At 35.6% G+C, this 17315-nt stretch overlaps 2 protein-coding genes across 3 annotated transcripts in view; one reads left to right on the top strand and one right to left on the bottom strand.

Moving 5' to 3' along the window:
• LOC126838522 (receptor-type guanylate cyclase Gyc76C-like) overlaps positions 1–13091 on the top strand; it is a 41346-nt gene extending 28255 nt beyond the window's left edge. The window contains exons 4-23 of one of the 2 annotated variants that reach the window (XM_050573017.1): positions 159–382; positions 474–674; positions 6450–6515; positions 6987–7227; positions 7542–7688; positions 7774–8154; positions 8242–8414; positions 8521–8811; positions 9009–9269; positions 9354–9425; positions 9535–9700; positions 9990–10142; positions 10675–10873; positions 10954–11094; positions 11164–11287; positions 11351–11449; positions 11518–11662; positions 11804–12060; positions 12313–12615; positions 12686–13091. In XM_050573017.1, coding sequence (XP_050428974.1) covers positions 164–382; positions 474–674; positions 6450–6515; positions 6987–7227; positions 7542–7688; positions 7774–8154; positions 8242–8414; positions 8521–8811; positions 9009–9269; positions 9354–9425; positions 9535–9700; positions 9990–10142; positions 10675–10873; positions 10954–11094; positions 11164–11287; positions 11351–11449; positions 11518–11662; positions 11804–12060; positions 12313–12615; positions 12686–12991 — 3945 coding nt within the window. In that variant the 5' untranslated portion in view covers positions 159–163 and the 3' untranslated portion in view covers positions 12992–13091. Of the gene's footprint in view, positions 1–158; positions 383–473; positions 675–6449; positions 6516–6986; positions 7228–7397; positions 7503–7541; positions 7689–7773; positions 8155–8241; positions 8415–8520; positions 8812–9008; positions 9270–9353; positions 9426–9534; positions 9701–9989; positions 10143–10674; positions 10874–10953; positions 11095–11163; positions 11288–11350; positions 11450–11517; positions 11663–11803; positions 12061–12312; positions 12616–12685 lie in introns of those variants that run through there. The other variant, XM_050573018.1, reaches the window with a different exon arrangement.
• A 1450-nt stretch (positions 13092–14541) lies between these two features.
• On the bottom strand, positions 14542–17249 carry LOC126838527 (notchless protein homolog 1). The gene is made up of 11 exons (XM_050573024.1): positions 16976–17249; positions 16756–16916; positions 16529–16665; positions 16266–16458; positions 16017–16191; positions 15835–15952; positions 15606–15737; positions 15411–15528; positions 15247–15350; positions 14825–14951; positions 14542–14732 (listed from the first exon to the last, which is right to left on the bottom strand). The coding sequence occupies exons 1-11, from the start codon at positions 17108–17110 to the stop codon at positions 14720–14722; spliced, it is 1413 nt and encodes a 470-aa protein (XP_050428981.1). The 5' UTR covers positions 17111–17249; the 3' UTR covers positions 14542–14719.
• Positions 17250–17315: the final 66 nt, after the last annotated feature.

The raw sequence follows: 17315 nt of genomic DNA, 5'->3' as shown, positions 1-17315 counted from the left end.
GTGAGGGGAAGGAAAACGAAGACATATTTCATGGTCCAATGTATTTGCTGGTGTCCATTATTTTCATTTGATCGGTGGAACTTGTTGTTGTACTTTGTACCCCCAGTTAGTGTTTTAACTTGTGCGCTAATATGGTTCCATTTTTTTTTCTCATCTAGGTGAAATGCAGAACAGTCGAGTGAAGGCGGTGCACATCATCATCCTGCTGTTGCTCGCGTTCTTAATGCTGACAGATCCCGTAACGCCGACCAATGATACTAAGTACACCGGCAGCTCCGTGCTGAAGAACTTGACGGTCGGATACCTGACCGCCGCCAAGGGCAATCTAGACAACAGACAGGGTCTGTCGATTTCCGGGGCGATTACGCTGGCGTTGAAAGAAGTCAGTTAATACACAAACACCGAGTGCACTAATTATTATTGTTATTGTGATGACACAACCGTATTTATGTGGTGGTTTTTTTTGTCCGTAGATCGAAAACGACCCGTACCTTCTGCCAAACGTGTCGCTGGTGCTGAAATGGGACGACACGCAGGGCGACACGGTGCACGCGACCAAGACAATTACACAAATGATATGCGATAAGGTAGCCGTGTTTTTCGGTCCTGAGGGCAATACGTGTCATACCGAAGCGATCGTGGCCCAGGCGTGGAACATTCCAATGATTAGCTATGTAAGTCATATCATAGTATAATATAGTAGCGCTATTATTATTACTGTTATTGTTATTTTACCTATTATGCTAATGATCGTAAGCGTGTAGCAGCTACCTCTACGATGGACAAACGCGTTGTCACGGTGTAACCTTTCCCCCTTCCCTCACCCCCGGCCAACTCGACTGTCCACCGGCTTATAGTGTCAACGCCATATGGATCGTTCATTGTAAAAGCGGTGTAAACATTGTTTTGCTTAACGGAGTCACATTTAGTCTTATCTTTTATTGTAAAAGAGACGCAACTCCAATAAATGCAAAAAAAAATTTTAAGTTGAAAAATATGTAAATTTTGCACTTTTCTGAGTAACCGAGCAGTTTTAGCGAAAAAGTACATTATAGTATAAATGATAAAAAAATACATTGTTCGATGTAACACTATTTTGTTAAATGTTACTTGATTATGATTGAACACGTTGTTGGGAACTCTTATTGACTTTATTCCATTTTTTCAACCGTTAGCGGTATAATCTACCAGGATCACCCAAATTTACTCTTTTAGTAAAGTATTCATTCTTTAATCGCTAAAAGTTTTCTTATCGTATTGCGTGCGGTTTTATTTATTGGGAAGTCGAGTAATTAAAAATACTATTAACGCTGTTATATTCTGTACCAATCAAACGGTTTTTTTTAACATTTCATTGTTTTTTGAATGCACGCGTTAATTCGTTAGAAGGATGTTTTTGTGTTCATCTTAGCTTAACTTTCTAAAGAATGTCGAAATGAAGTATTTGAGAAATTTTATAATTACATGTTTTCCTCGGGTATCTATCGACTATCTACATAGTTATTTTTGAATTGTTATGTTCCCGGAACTGTTATTTACTAAACGATTGCAACAGATATACGATATTATAATAGTTAAAAATCTTAAACAGTAAAAAACTAGCACGGTAAAAATGTTCCCAAAAACTTTCATGGCTATACGATAATAAATCTAAGTCTAAAACCGTAATGACTAGTAATGATTATTTAGCAAAATTCTTTATCCAACGATATTACCTATTAATACAACCGACAATTATTCCTTTAAAGTTTGAATTCTAGTTCAACTTTAATGCTTATAAGTCTATTAGCAAGCAGTCATATTGCGGCAATAGTATTACATTTTCCTTATTTATCAGTATATCTTTAATATTATACTACTTAGTATAAGTATGAAATCGCCAACAGGTTAGTTAGGTTCAACAACTCAACGATTGAGTGTAAAAAAAAAAATTATTTTTGTAATTAAAATTTTTTTTTTTATTTAGTATTATAATTTTTTTATTCGTCCTTGATCTTAATCGTTCAGGAATTTATAATCAGAAAATCTAAAAATAACATTGAAAATCGCATTAGATTGTCTCGATCAGCCGGTAAACTTGTGAGTGATAAAATTAATTAATCGCAGTTCACCATATTCAAAAAAACTATTTGCATAAAGTTTAAAAAAATACCAATTTAATTATTTCATTTCGGTATTAACTCAACAAGAGTTCATTGCAATGTACGGTTGACCTTTTTTGTGATTTTTTTTTTGCACAACGATGACAATTTATGAGATACGACTGATGTAGTGCTGTGGTGATTTAAAAAAAAAACCTATTAATACCGCTTGCACTTGTGTTGTTTTAACCTTGAAAAAATACGTTGTTTATTACATTTAGACCTGCTTGCAGATTTTTTTAATTCCATGTACTATATTATGCGTATACTATTGGAAAAACTGGTACGGTGTGGCGCAGTGGACACCGCAGCTGCCGCAAGGCGCCTGAGGTTAAGCTGCGACTGGTACCGCTTGATCCCGGATGGGTGACCACCCGGGTTTTTAGCGGCAAACCACACCACTAGGCCTGACCGGTGAGGACCAAGTTAGCTATAATCCCGGTCAATAATGCCACACGAATTTATTTACTATTGGAAAAAAAACGAAAAACTTCAAATTGAACCTTTGCTGTTTTCGCATTGGCTATTGGACGTCACTTTTTAGGTCCTTAAAAGATAAGAATAATTGCCGAGAAATCTACTATCTGATTTACTATATCCCCCCCCCTCGTCCACACTCAGCTTCTTAGCCGAACAACAGCTTCTTAGATACTAGATTTATATAACTTGCAGTATAATAAATCATTATATGACAATAAGTAAATTGAAAAAGATTATAATTTTATCAGTATTGATTGACCCAGGAGCTATTGTAATTTTAAGTTACCACGTTGATTTATTATAAAGATTTTATCTATTCAATTTCTTTTGGTAATTAAACAAAAAATTGACAGTATGAAATTATAAACTTCTAAACGTCGTTACCCTCCCGTCTTGGGACATAGATACCTACAAATAATAAACTTTATCTTCCGGCAGAGGTGGGACCACACAGAAATGTTAAGACTGTCTAATAAAAAACAAATTTTACATTTATTAAAATGTAGTTGTCTTTGAAAAACAATATATATATATATATATATATAATTGGTCGTGATTACAGAAGTATTTTTTTCTCTGCGTTATCAAACAAAAAATGAATCCTTTTTCTTGGGTGCTTAATAATTTATCAAATCCAATACCGGTAAAGGGGATACGGATTTCATTTCAATAATAAAAATACTTGTATGTTTTTATTGAATAGGTAATTTCAATTGGCTCATTATCGTTTAGTTAAATTTGTTTAACTACTTTTTCACCCGCAAGATTTTCAACGCCGTCTACACCGATAAAACACAAAAACGCGTACCCTTTCTTGTTAATAAAAAAAAAAGTACTATACAATTATTTTTGTTTTGTTTTTTAATAATATGCCGTTTGTCCGTTTAAATTACAAAACTGTATATTATCGTTTTCGTGTCGGGTATAATGAGTGTTATTTTTAGCATCGAAGGTCGGTTTAAAAATGTTGGAAAAACAAAAACTCCACTTAAATTATGCGGCACAGTATAAAAATATATAGGTTATAGCGTTGTTTTGTTGCCTACCAAACACGTTCGGTGGGTATAGGCTAAACGCAAACAATTTAATTCTCTAATTACTACACATATTTTACTAAAAACAACTGTAGAATGTAGATAGATAGGGTACTTAAAGCGGTACAATAATAATCGTTATTATTACTATTATTATTACTATTATTACAGTGTATAGATACGCTGTATATCTGTTGAGTGTATGTATACATATTATATTGACTGTAGATATTTGTACATCGAGTTTATAATCCAGTAGCCAATCTCAATGCTTAATCCAAAACCTATTAAAAAAAATCGCCATGTGGGTAAACGCGTTACTATACAAACTGAATTAAAAAAAAAAATTAAAACTCAGTCATGTTTATTGTACTAGACTAATTATAACTATTAACGATATATTGAGTAACTATTGAAGTTACAGGTGTATAAGTTATCCATGGAAATGAGAACAGATTTGCAACCCACTCTCTTTTTTTTACATTGGAAAGTCATAAGCTGGGGTTAAACAAAAATTAGCGTATCTCTAATCCCTTCTCATTTATTGTTATATTAATACAGTTTGTCATAATATTATAATAATTTCGATTTAATTAATATAGTTTGTCGAAGGTATTTTGTTACTTGGACCTCTGAAAATAGGAGAATCGAGAACTCTCAACTGTGGCATTGAAAACAAAACCGATTTCTTTTCAAAATTCTAGCACAACACTAGACCTACTAGCTACGACTACCACCCGCTAACCAGTCACGACTTTTGATGCGTTTAAATTGACTCAAGTCCAAAAAGCTAAACAATAGATTACGGGTACTCGACATTTTTCATTTCCTTGGGTATTGTTTAGAAAAGTTCGGTATAACCTTTCAATTTAGGATAAGTTTTAAACAAAGAACAACCAATTGTTTAAAAAATCTAGATAACTGGCTATTATATCCAAATGACTTGTTACCACAGTGAACCGCGACTACGGTGATCTCTCTCTCTCTTTCTTTGGCTAGTGTCTAGAGAGACATACTACATGTACATCCTCCACCAAGGCGACTGAACTTGTAATTTCAGTAAAAATCATAAACCTTACTTGGGGACTGTGTAGTAGTGGACTTTTTAGTAGTCTCGCCCGCGTTTTTATCGATTCACACTGTCCGTGGGTAAGTATACAATTTGGCTTTACCACGTGTTAATAGTTGTATCGCGTGCAACACGACGACGGTGGTGGGTATAGGTTTTTTTTAATATAAGTATTTCTTTTTTTTTTTGGTTTTATAAAACCGCCGCAATATTGTAAACACGCCCATTACACTTTTCCTCTTCACCTCCGCCCAATGTTGGCGTTTCACTATTACTTCCAGGTTAAAAACAGGTACACGCACCACTGCCCCGGCACGTTATAATGTTTTTAATGTAAATTGGGGATATTCGTTTAAGACAATAATAAAATCGAATCGCCAAGGTCTCCGTCCGTAGCGGTCGATTGTGTTTACAATAAGGAAAACACCATAATACGTTTAGGAATGAAATATATAATATAGTATAAGGAATTGTAACATCGCACAATGGGTTGTCCGATGTGCGGTAAGACCACAGCAAAAAAAAAAAAGACTTATGAAAAGAACGTAGGTACCTGTATTATAATATACCTACCTATAGGTATGTAGTAATAATACTTTTTCTCTATCACAGCCTACGCCAACGTTCGCAGTGTTGTACGTCTCACTGGATTTTGATTGTAACAACAACAACAAGTCTCGTGTGTCTTACCTACTACTTACTACCTTCTACTCATTCTTCGGTTTAGTTGTGTTTGGTTTTTTTCCCCACTATTGATCCAATGTACACTGTATGTACAGTCACGTTCCTTATATAAGCGCATTCTACACACACACCACCCCTATCCGGTATTGGGTTTGATGTTAAAATTCAATGTTGATTATTTGTTAATATAATATGTTCAGTAGTTCTAAATTTGTACAACGACAACAATTTCATTCTAGGTACCTTCTAACGCATAATACCTATGTAGGTACATAACTTCAAAATTAATATATGAATAATATGCCGCTCATTTATACTTGGTGTTTGACTGATTTAAAAATGCCAAAATATAAAAAATATATAGTGTAAATGATATATTAAGAGATTAACTTAAAATTGGCGCTTTTCAAAATACCTACATTTATTTTTTAGCGAGAGATTTGTTGAATTAAAAATAAATGTAGTACTAATTTTAAGTTTGAAGGTTTCTGATCTCCTTCAATTGGTCTAATCCTAATTATATTTAAAGAGTAACTCGTTTCGGACGCTTCGTTCCAAACCCCAATGACTATAGTAATATATACTCTATGGCTGTTGCCTGTTAAAATTTGTCTCCATAACGTCTCACAATAAACGCCACGTCCAAGACTTCAGCGGGCAATAACACAGAAAATAGACAAACCGTTCATTGTAAAACCACAAATTGATATTTGCGTGACTCATATTATTGTGGAGCTGTGTTCTATCCTTGGCCACGGATCGTGTTGTACCCGATTCTTGTATTTTTTTACTGCCCAGTAACCGCACAACGCCGAATTTTTTTCTATACCTACGTTTTGAGGTGAACGATATCGGTATTTTACATTCCAATTATGTTGTTCTTAAAACTAACAGCAATAATATTATCTACATTATCATCTATGTCATCTATGATGGTATCCGTCCGAAAATATTGCTATTCCACCGGATACGTGTAATTTAAATAGGCTGTCAATGGGGAAATAATAAAGTTAACTGTATTTTTTTATATTTGTTTTCCAGAAATGTGCTGACTACGAAGCGTCGGGAGTGCCAACGTTTGCCCGAACAGATCCACCGGACACGCAAGTAAGTCGAGACCGTCTTGGAAAATTATTAAAATTACAAGCATTGTCACTCTTGCAGGAAATATCATTAGAGCTGACTTGTACAACTTTTAGTCTTTTATTATAAAGACTACCACAACAACCGGTGGCACGTGTAAAGGGGATAGGTATAAGGAAACGGGGCTTAGGCGCCTGTAAAATAAATTCGGTTAGACTGAACCTTAGACTTGTATTTTGTTAAACATCATTTAACTAAAATTACAAAATCACTAGCACCCCCCTCTCAAATAATCTATCTGAAGCCCTAAAGATCAAAATAATAATTTGTTCCAATTTACTTGTTACTTGCTGAGTTAATATTAGCAGAGTAAAGCAGTAAAGTCCCTGAACGTATCAAGTCTTAAAATAGCTACTTGCGCCTCTGACGGCTATGTTGTGCACTTTTATCAAAGAAAACTGAAACTCAACGCTTACTCATCGTGTGTTCTCTTAGATCACCAAGTCGATCATATCGTTGTTGCGTTATTACAATTGGAAGAAATTCAGCATAATCACCGAAGAAGGATGGAAGTCTGTGGCGGAATCGCTCAAGATACAAGCGAAAAAAGCCAACATGACTGTTAACCATTACAAAACGATCATCAACTTGTACAAGTGTTCAGAACCTAACCAAAAGTGCTCCAACAACGCGTATTTTTACGAACTGGTGCAGGAAACCAAAAACAAAACCCGAAGTATGTATACCGTTATTCGTAAAATCGAAATGAATGCAAATGGCATAGCTTTTAGGTTATTGTATTTTGATTATACTAATATTTTCTAATTAAAAAAAAAAAAAAAAATGTAAATGGGAAAAGTATTGTTTTAAGGGAAAATCATTGGTGTAATCGCTCGGGAACTATACTACATATTTTGTGATCCTCAATTAATATTAGTCGAACAACTACTTTGGTTGCTTGATTTTCGCACCAGGCGTTTAAAAAAAAATAATAACGACTATATTAAATAAGTATGTTGTATTACAAATAAATTTTATCCCCGTTTCTAGTCTATGTGTTTCTCGGCAGTCCCAGATTGCTGGTGGACATGATGACCGTCATGCAGTCGTTGCAGTTGTTCGAAAACGGCGATTACATGGTCATTTACGGAGACACCAAAGACAATTCCATAAAAGACCTCCGGTATTACTTGTGGAGTCAGTATAAAATGTTTTTACTTGTGTTTTTCGGCACTCTGGTACTATTGGTTTTCAATGTACATTGGGCGTGTGTTGTCCACAGGGCAATCGGACATGTCCGTGTACATGAACTGCATGGAAGAAAGGAGCTTCCTGAAGAGAGCCCGTTCGCTGTTGGTGGTGGTGGCCTCGCCGCCGTCTCCTTCGCGGTACCAGCTGTTCACCGAGAAGGTGCTGGACTTCACCAGTAGGGATCCGTTCAAGTTCCACACCCCCAGCGTGTTTAAAGACGTGTCTTTCGTCAAGTTTGTCTCCATCTACGCGGCTTACCTGTACGATTCCGTGATGCTGTACGCCCGCGCGTTAGACCACTTGCTCAGGTCCAGGGCTAGCGTTCAAAACATGACCGCCGAGATCATCGACGAAGTAGCCTACAACGGGACGTTGATCATCGAGACGATCATCAAAAACATAACTTACCAAAGTGAGTGACACTCCCGGTGTGTGTGTTCCCACCGCGGAATAGACTCTGTTCTTAGTTGCGATTACCGATTTTGTTTCCGTTGTCCAGGTGTCACCGGCTCTACGATCAAACTGGACCAGAGAGGAGATTCCGAAGGTAATTTCTCGGTGGTAGCTCTGAAACCTTACAATTTCGTCTTTCCAATGGACTCGGTCAACTTCACCTGTCCGTACTACATGGTGCCCATGGGTCAGTTCCATTTTCAGCACACCGAATTTCCAGTAAGCCAACGCGACCAGCAGTTGTGCCACCAGCTGTTTTTTTTTTAATTTTTGGTCACAAAAACGCAACGATAACTGTTGTTGTTTGTTTTGCCCGCAAGCGTAGGAGTACAAGCTGAACTCTGCCAGCCTGAAAATCGATTGGCCCGGCAAGAGCCGGCCGGACGACGAGCCCAGCTGCGGTTTCAACAACGAGCTGTGCCAAAACGACTTCCAGCGGAGCTCCATCATCGTGGCCGCCGTGTTGGGCCTGATGCTGTTCTGCGCGTTCGTCATCACGTTGTCCATCTACAGGAAATGGAAGATCGAGTTGGAAATCGAAGGGCTGCTGTGGAAAATCGATCCGTCCGACTTGCTCGGGTTCTACAACAAGGACATCGTGTCGTCTCCCAGCAAAGTATTGCTTAATCGTTCCACGCGCCCCGTCCCGAACAAAAGTGGTGTAAGGTCACCAAAACGCCGAAGAAACGTGCTGGCTGCTGCGTTACTTCCGTTTGTGTGTGACGCTTACACCACATTTGCTCTGAACGGTGTTCATGGTGGGACACATTGGCCAGGTGTATAATAATTTTGTATTTCCCCTCCCCCGTTTAGTTGAGCTTGGTGTCGGCCATGTCGTACGAGTCCCGCGCCGGCCTCCAGGTGTTCGCCATGACCGGCCATTACCGTAACATAATGGTCAGAATCAAAGAGCTCAAGTTCTCGAAGCGCAAAGACATATCCAGAGAGCAAATGAAAGAGATGAGACTGCTCAGGGATTTGAGACACAGTAACGTCAACTCTTTCATTGGCGCCACCATCGAGTCCACCCGAATACTGATAATCACCGACTACTGCGCTAAAGGCAGTCTTTACGTAAGCGTCTTGCAAACGGCTCGTTGGCGTTGTTTTTTTTGGTATAATACTGACATGTTATTTTGTGCGGCTTTGCCCGTGTAGGACATTGTCGAAAACGAAGACATCAAGTTGGACAAAATGTTCATAACGTCTCTAGTACACGATCTCATCAGGGTGAGTTGTAACCGGTTTCTATATTGGACTAATAACGTTGTTATTAATGCTAATTATATTTTAATTTATTTGAACGTGTCAATCGTTAGTGTACCCCATTGTTGTGCAGGGTATGATATTTATACACAACTCGCCTTTAGGTTGTCATGGAAACTTAAAATCGTCTAATTGTGTCGTAACTAGTCGTTGGGTGTTGCAAGTCACCGATTTTGGACTACATGACTTAAGGCAGTGTGCGGAAAACGACTCTATCGGCGAGCATCAGTATTTCAGAAGTGAGTCGCCCAAACTGTGTTCAATATATTTTTTTCTTTATAATATCTAACCGTCGTTCGGCTATGACCGTAAGCATTAAATGGTGGTTCGGGTGGATATTAAAAAGATATTCAAGTGCACTTGAATTTTAGAGCTAACACAAAAAAAAGCAACAGCTTCTCATCGGCTTCGAAGTTATAGATAGAATACATAAATATATTTAATTTTCAGTCATACCGTTTGCGACTAAGTTATAAGTAATAATTCCTACGGTGAGTATATTGTGTTTTTTTATTTTTTTAAATTTAGATTTGTTATGGAAAGCTCCCGAGCTGTTGAGGAATCCTGGTGCTTCAGTGAAAGGCACGCAAAAAGGGGATGTATACGCGTTTGCCATTATTTTGCACGAGATAATGTGTCGACGAGGTCCTTTTGGCGCTTGTGGCGTCGAAGAACCCAAAGGTTAGATAAACGAAAGGTAACAATTAGCGGGTAAAAAAAAAACTAAATCTGCGGGTACCTGTCGACAAAACTAAACAGAAAAAAGTTTCTGAGGACGTTGCAAAAACCGTTGTGTACATTATTGTATACAATTATGAGGATTCTCATTTATAATTAGCATTTTTGTCAGACCACCGCAACTTTTATAAGAGAAATTTAGTTTTGTCATAATATTCCAATATTGTGCTTTCTCCAGTTTCAACGGTGATAAGTTTAACATAGTTTTGTTGGGGAACTATGAAAAAAAAAAATCAAACGTTTAATGAGGAATACAATTTAGAGCCTTGTTCTTCTTCAATATTAGTACATTTGATATTTTTATCAAACACTTTTTCTTTTTTAAAAATCTGTTTCCAACAAAACGTAGTTGAAATACGCTATATTATTTACGTAACTTATCTATAAGTTTTTTAATCTGTTACTGCGGCTTCCTCTTAACAAAGAATAATCTAAACATGGTTTGACATTCTTATTTTTCTATTTTGTTAACCAGAAATCATAAGACTGGTAAAGTTAGGTTACGAAGAGGTCAACGGCGTGCCATTGAGACCCAGCATTCATCATTTGAGGGACAGCGAAATTGCAGAAGACTACATCATCCAGTGTATAACAGATTGTTGGGACGAATATCCGGACAATAGACCGGATTTCGGCACCATAAGGGCCAGGTTAAAGAAAATGAAGGACGGAAAGTGCGTGTACCTAGAAAATACATTATTATTATTGTATATGTACCCGTTTCGATAATGTTTGCATATTATATTTTCTGTAGGCAAAAGAACATAATGGACCAAATGATGGACATGATGGAAAAGTATGCCAACAACCTCGAGGATCTAGTCAACCAACGTACAAATGAGGTTTACGAAGAAAAACGCAAGACCGAAGACTTATTACACCGAATGTTACCTGCGTATGTTTTTCGAATAACATAAAAAAATGAAAAAACTTGTCTAAATCATATGGCGTGTGCTTCTTACAGGCCAGTGGCGAAGCGTTTGACTCTGGGCTACGGTATCGAACCTGAATCGTACAATTCAGTTACCATTTATTTTAGCGATATAGTCGGCTTTACCGCAATGTCCGCCGAAAGTACTCCTCTGCAGGTTAGTTGTGTGTGTTGCTCGAGTATAAGACGTTGTTTCGTTAAACCTATAAACTCATTTTAGGTTGTAAACTTTCTGAACGACTTGTACACCTTATTCGACAAGATCATAAAGGGTTATGATGTTTACAAAGTCGAAACTATCGGAGACGCTTACATGGTGGTATGTGATCGATTGTTTTTCCAGAAGCAATCTTGTCAAACTTTTAATGACTGATAACTTGATTTCAGGTGTCGGGATTACCGATCAAAAACGATAACAGACATGCCGGCGAAATAGCGTCTATGTCTCTGAATTTGCTCGAAGCGGTACGAGATCATAAAATAGCTCATCAACCCGAGTCCACGTTAAAACTACGCATTGGAGTCCATACGGGTAAAATAAATTAATTAAAGTGATTGTAATTGGAAAAAAATAAAATAGAAATTAGGATAGCGATAAGAATTATGACAAATAGAATACAATATTATGGTCTGTTCCCACTGGCTTTTATTTTATTCGTTTTGTTTATTCTAGGACCCGTTGTCGCCGGTGTGGTAGGTCTGACGATGCCCAGGTACTGTTTGTTCGGTGATACGGTAAACACAGCATCCCGGATGGAATCCAATGGGGAACCGCTGAAAATCCACATAAGCGAACAGTGCAAGAACGCCCTAGACGATCTGGGTGGATATATAATTAAAGAACGAGGTTACGTGAGCATGAAGGGCAAAGGCGAAGTTCTGACGTACTGGCTCGAAGGGACCAACGAGAACGCTATAAAACGAAGAGATGTATGCATCATTTAATAATATATCCTACCTAATGGCGTGACTTAAGTAAAACGTTTTAAAATGTATTTCAGTTTTAGTCATGTTTTTTTTAAATAGACAGAATTATTTGTTGAACAGTTGACAAAAGTTAGTTTATTTAATCAACAACAGGAGGTTGGCTAGTCGATATCTTGGGTCAAATTACGTTATGACGTCCTCCATCGATGGATATTTAGTACTTTATTTAAATCAATATATTTTTGTATTATTCAGGTGGACTTGACCGAATTACCTCCTTTGTTTTGCGGATCAAGACGCCACAGTCCAAAGATATTTGCCGGTTTCGGGGAATATGGTAGCAGGCGACCATCGTTTGCTCCCCGAGGAAACTCTGTAGACAAAAGCGCCAAGGACAGTCAAAGCTTTCTCTTAGAACAACGGCCTTCTCCTTTACCTCCTTCATTACGGGAACCACTGCGCAGGAGAATGGTACAGTCGGCTTCAATGGATCCTTTTCCAAACAAGCAGCTGAGCCGAGTGAGCTCGTTAATCAAGAGAAGTTGTCGCTCTCTGGAGGTACGGCTTTGTTGTATATTTTCTTAACCAATATAATTTACTAAACGGCCTTCGTTGTTGTTTTTCCAAGGACTCCAAACTTATCGAGCACTCTGCTAAAGAAGAAATCTGTTGTGGCGACAGCGGTACCGAAACTGTAGTTAACGGCAGTTTGCAGTACACGCCTCTATTGACTGACGACAACAAAAGATGGCATTCATTCGAAGACATTGCACAGGAACCTCACAGAAAAAAATTAGTATCCAGAGGTTCTATTAGAAGTTGGTTGGTTGGCTTGTTTAACGGCACTGCGGCATCTTGTCGGAGCAGCGAAGTGTCTTTGCGCAAAGTATACTCGGACATGCAACAAATTGTGGATAAAGAGAGCGTAGTGTGAATTTCGATCGGTTGTAAAATTGTTGCTTTGCACAGTACAGTTCAGATAGGAAAAAGGTATTATTTGCGTTATAAAAAAAAAAAAAATAAATAAATAAAAACGAATAAATAAACTATTAATATTTCTAAATACAATTTCACTATAGAGAAATTTATACTTGTAATCAAACAATCAAAATTCAATTGAAGTGTCGTTAATAAACTTCACAATCCTTTATGACGATTTAGTATATTCATATTATGTATTTGTAACCTGTGTACTCTGCTTAAACAATGCACGTATTATATCATATTGGCTTAGTGTTGCCAATCATATAAATATATTTATTATATATATATATATATATTTATACAAATTTTACACTGATCTTTTTTTTGCGGGTTTTAGATAAATTATTTTTTCTTTCTTTCATAAATACATCTATGAGTAAACCCAAAGAAATTAGAATTTTTCATACTTGAAAGTAGAATTAAGCCGATAAAAATCACATCACAAAATTGTAATTGATACTGTTGATTATTTATTTTATTATAAATTTTTAATTATTATTATTATTATTGTTATTATTATTATTATTATAATTATTACCTAATTATTGTGCCATTTGTAATAAATAACTAGGTGCCTAATAGAAACGCTGTGTCTTAAAATATTCACTTTTGTTATAATTTACTTTGTTTTTACTCGTTTAATAATAAAATGTACTAGTTTTATTATTTTTTAATGGTCAAAGTTACTATATAATTACAATAGGTATAATTTATATAATATATATATATTTATACATATTTATTTAACCAATTTGTTTTTTTTTTTTTTGTTTAAGTTATACTTTTGTTCAAATTTTTAGATTTATATAAATTAAAAAAAAAAACGAATTGAATAATTTAAAGTCGTTTAATGTGTCATAATTTTTTAGAGCTTAAAAAAAAATAATTAATGGTAGTTACACATAGTTACATTTATGGTATCATACTGTTTTGTTATTAGCTATTTTTTTTATGTGATATTGTAAACGTTATGTTTGAATTTGTGTTTGTACACTATTATCTGTAGCTTTATTCGTTTGAGATTTTGATCTCGGAATATTTGAAATAATCTCAAATCACTATATTGTTCTTTATTACTTTTTTTTTTTTGTTAGTACGCACCTTTTTTAGACAATATAATGTTTTTAAACTGCGTTTTCGTATTATTCCAGTATCGATAAGTAACCATGGTAATACTATTAACACCTTTATCTTGTCTTTTCGTTTTTTTTTCTTTCTACAAATCATTATAACTCTAGAAAATATAAAATATTAGAGAAAACAAATATAATTGTATTCTTATATCAATGCATTGTCTTATTATTATTACGCCAGAGAATTTAAATTACTTTGAACTTTAAAAACTTAACTTGTACACAATAGGCTATTATATAAAAAAATACATAGCGTTTTTCCGTAAAAAACCGTTGGCTTTAAAACTAGCTATGTTTAATATAAAATCGGTAGTACTCAATTACTGTCTGTCCAAACGCTTTTCTCCGTTGTAAAACAAAATAGTCATTGTTTTCTTTAGTCAATTGTTTAATGTTTAGCATAATACCATTATACATAAATTATAAAATATGACAAAAATACATAACATAAGTAATTAACTATTACTTGCATATTAACGTAACAAGATATGGGTCATGTACTCGACGATAGATTAATTTTCATAACATCCAATTTCGTATTGTTATTAATGTGTCCACCTAATTTTATTAAAAAAAAAATTATAAATTAAAAAACTATAAATAACCACATTACAAATGGATGCATATTTGTTTGTAATAATAATACTTACAGCCTGAGTACTTTGTCTTTCCCGCCAGACGCAACTTTATGACCATCTGGAGACCAGTCTACGGCAAATACTTCGTCGGCATGTCCTGGCAGGTCACCTTCTAATTTCTTATTCTTTACGTCCCAAACTGGAAGCAAGTAATTTCATTTTTTAACCACAAATGAATTAGCGGTCGGTTTTTTTTTTATATATAATTTTACTAAGGCGTAACGCTTTCAGATTTTATTGCACTAGAGTACGAATAAGTGAGAAAATAAGTTTTGTGAAGTTTAAGTGCAAACACCAACGCTTAACCAAGCACAGAGGGGTTGAAATTTAGCGTTCTCTTTGCTCAGTACTTTATTTTGTTTTTTCCTCATTTTATGTCATAATTTGATTTGTGTCACATTATTTGTAAACTACATAAATTAATTAAAATCTACCTTTTAACGTAGAATCTGCACTTCCACTAACGAGCAACCTCGAATCGGCAGACCAACAAATCATATAAACAGCTTGAACGTGACCTCGCATTGTTCCAAGAAACCTTAAAATAAAAGTTTATTTAACACACTAAGTCGACTTTTTTAAACGGAGAACAACTTACTTTCCAGTTTTCCCATCCCATAACTTAATAGATTTATCAAAAGAAGCTGAAGCAACATATCTTGTATCGGGAGAAAATTGTACGCAATTTATCAATTGTTGATGGCCAGTCATTCGTTCTAAAGTAAAATACATAGTATGAATATTTTTTAAAACAAAAATTTAAAACACTCAAGTAAGAATTTAAGCTCTTTACCAATATGCCTTTTGCTGGTTTCTGGGGCCCATAAAAACAACGTAAAGTCATCAGAACCTGAAATTAAGCGTTCACCGCCATTAGCCACAACTTGGTCAAAACGTCTCTTGGCTTCTGCTAAAGGATTTTCATCTATACAAATAAAATTATACAACATAATCATTTTTTTTTGTTAATAATTTCTTATAAGGCATTGGCATTATGTGAACAATAAACTTTACTAATATACTTTGAGTGTTATTGTATGGTGGCTGAGGTACCATTGCCGTTTTCATTACATAATCTGTACTCAGGGCTAAAGTGTTTACCCAATGTGCATGTCCTTCGAGTGTTCGACACAGAATCCCCTACAAACAAAATAAATCGTTCAAATTAACACAGGTCAATTGTTATACATTAAAATGATCGTACATCATCAGCTCTCCAAACTTTGATTGTTCTATCTTGTGATGCACTGTACAACAATCCTGTTCCGCCCCATTTCAAGCAAGTTATACTACGCGTGTGACTGGTAAGAGATCTCTGACACTGACCAAGAATGACATCCCAAATTCGGATATCACCATCTTTACTGCTGCTAGCAAATCTAAATAAATATTTTACATATTTGAATAGGCGAATTTAAGAGAATAAAAGTATTTAAAAAACAAAACATTTTACATTCTACACTCGGGTGATAAATGATACGGAGCCCAACACAACGCCGTAATCCATTGTTTGTGTCCTGTCATTGGGGGACCCAATCTTTTGCCCGTTTCGACATTCCAGGACATGATCAATCCATTTTTACAACCAGACACTAAATATTTACTGTTAGGCGACCATGCGATGCACAATACCCAATTTTTATGTCCTACAAGAACATCATTAATTTAAATGTGAATTATACATTTTTTAATTTTCTTATACAGTAAATATCAAACCTTCACAAGTGTATAGAGGTGTCTGCATGTCGAGATCCCAGAATCTCACGGTCGTGTCGCCCGACCCGCTAGCTAATTTACGACTATCAGGACTGAACTGAACTGATATCACTGCTTCCGCATGACCCGGTAATGAACTAAATTATAACAAATATATATATAATTTATCATAGGAACTTGAAAGGTTCTAAATAATAATAATAACAAAATATACTTTATTTGTTTACCTTGAACATCGAGTGATCGGTCGTACTTTAAAAACGGCTTGCTGTTGATAAATTATGTCTATTACTTGTTCGGTGTTTAATTTTTTATTGTCTAAACATTCGTCCAAGTCTTTAACGATTTCTTTTTCGTCGACAAAAAATGCGTACGGCACCGATTCTTCCTGTATAAACACAAAACCAATGTATAAAAAGGAAAAGGGAACTTGTATAATACACTTACTTGTTTGAGAAGCGAATTGCAAATCAACTGCAAATGATTCACAGTGACATTTCTAGGCAAGTCCATCATATTGCCAATCGTGTCGCCCGTTTCTGATTTGAAACGGGCCAACACCGTACTGGCGGGGTCTGCCATTTTTTTACTAAACCCTATTAAATATTTACAAACAAATTGTCAGTAGTAACTGAGAATATTTACAAAAATACAAAACACCTTGTGGAACGTTCAATATTATTCTTCCTCACTGTCCACTGTTTGTTTACTTCACTGACACATGAGAGAATTAAAACCTAACCTAAAAAAACTGATTCCGGTTGCCGTATCACACAGATGTTTTATG

Source organism: Adelges cooleyi, unplaced genomic scaffold (assembly GCF_023614345.1).
Source record: "Adelges cooleyi isolate 19-005CV unplaced genomic scaffold, UGA_ACOO_1.1 ACOO_flye_CR_arks_rails_tigmint_CR_PRNA_30, whole genome shotgun sequence".
NCBI lineage: Eukaryota > Metazoa > Arthropoda > Insecta > Hemiptera > Adelgidae > Adelges > Adelges cooleyi.
The sequence above is the reverse complement of the archived record's forward strand: the minus strand, read 5'-3'. Positions and strand labels throughout refer to the sequence as shown.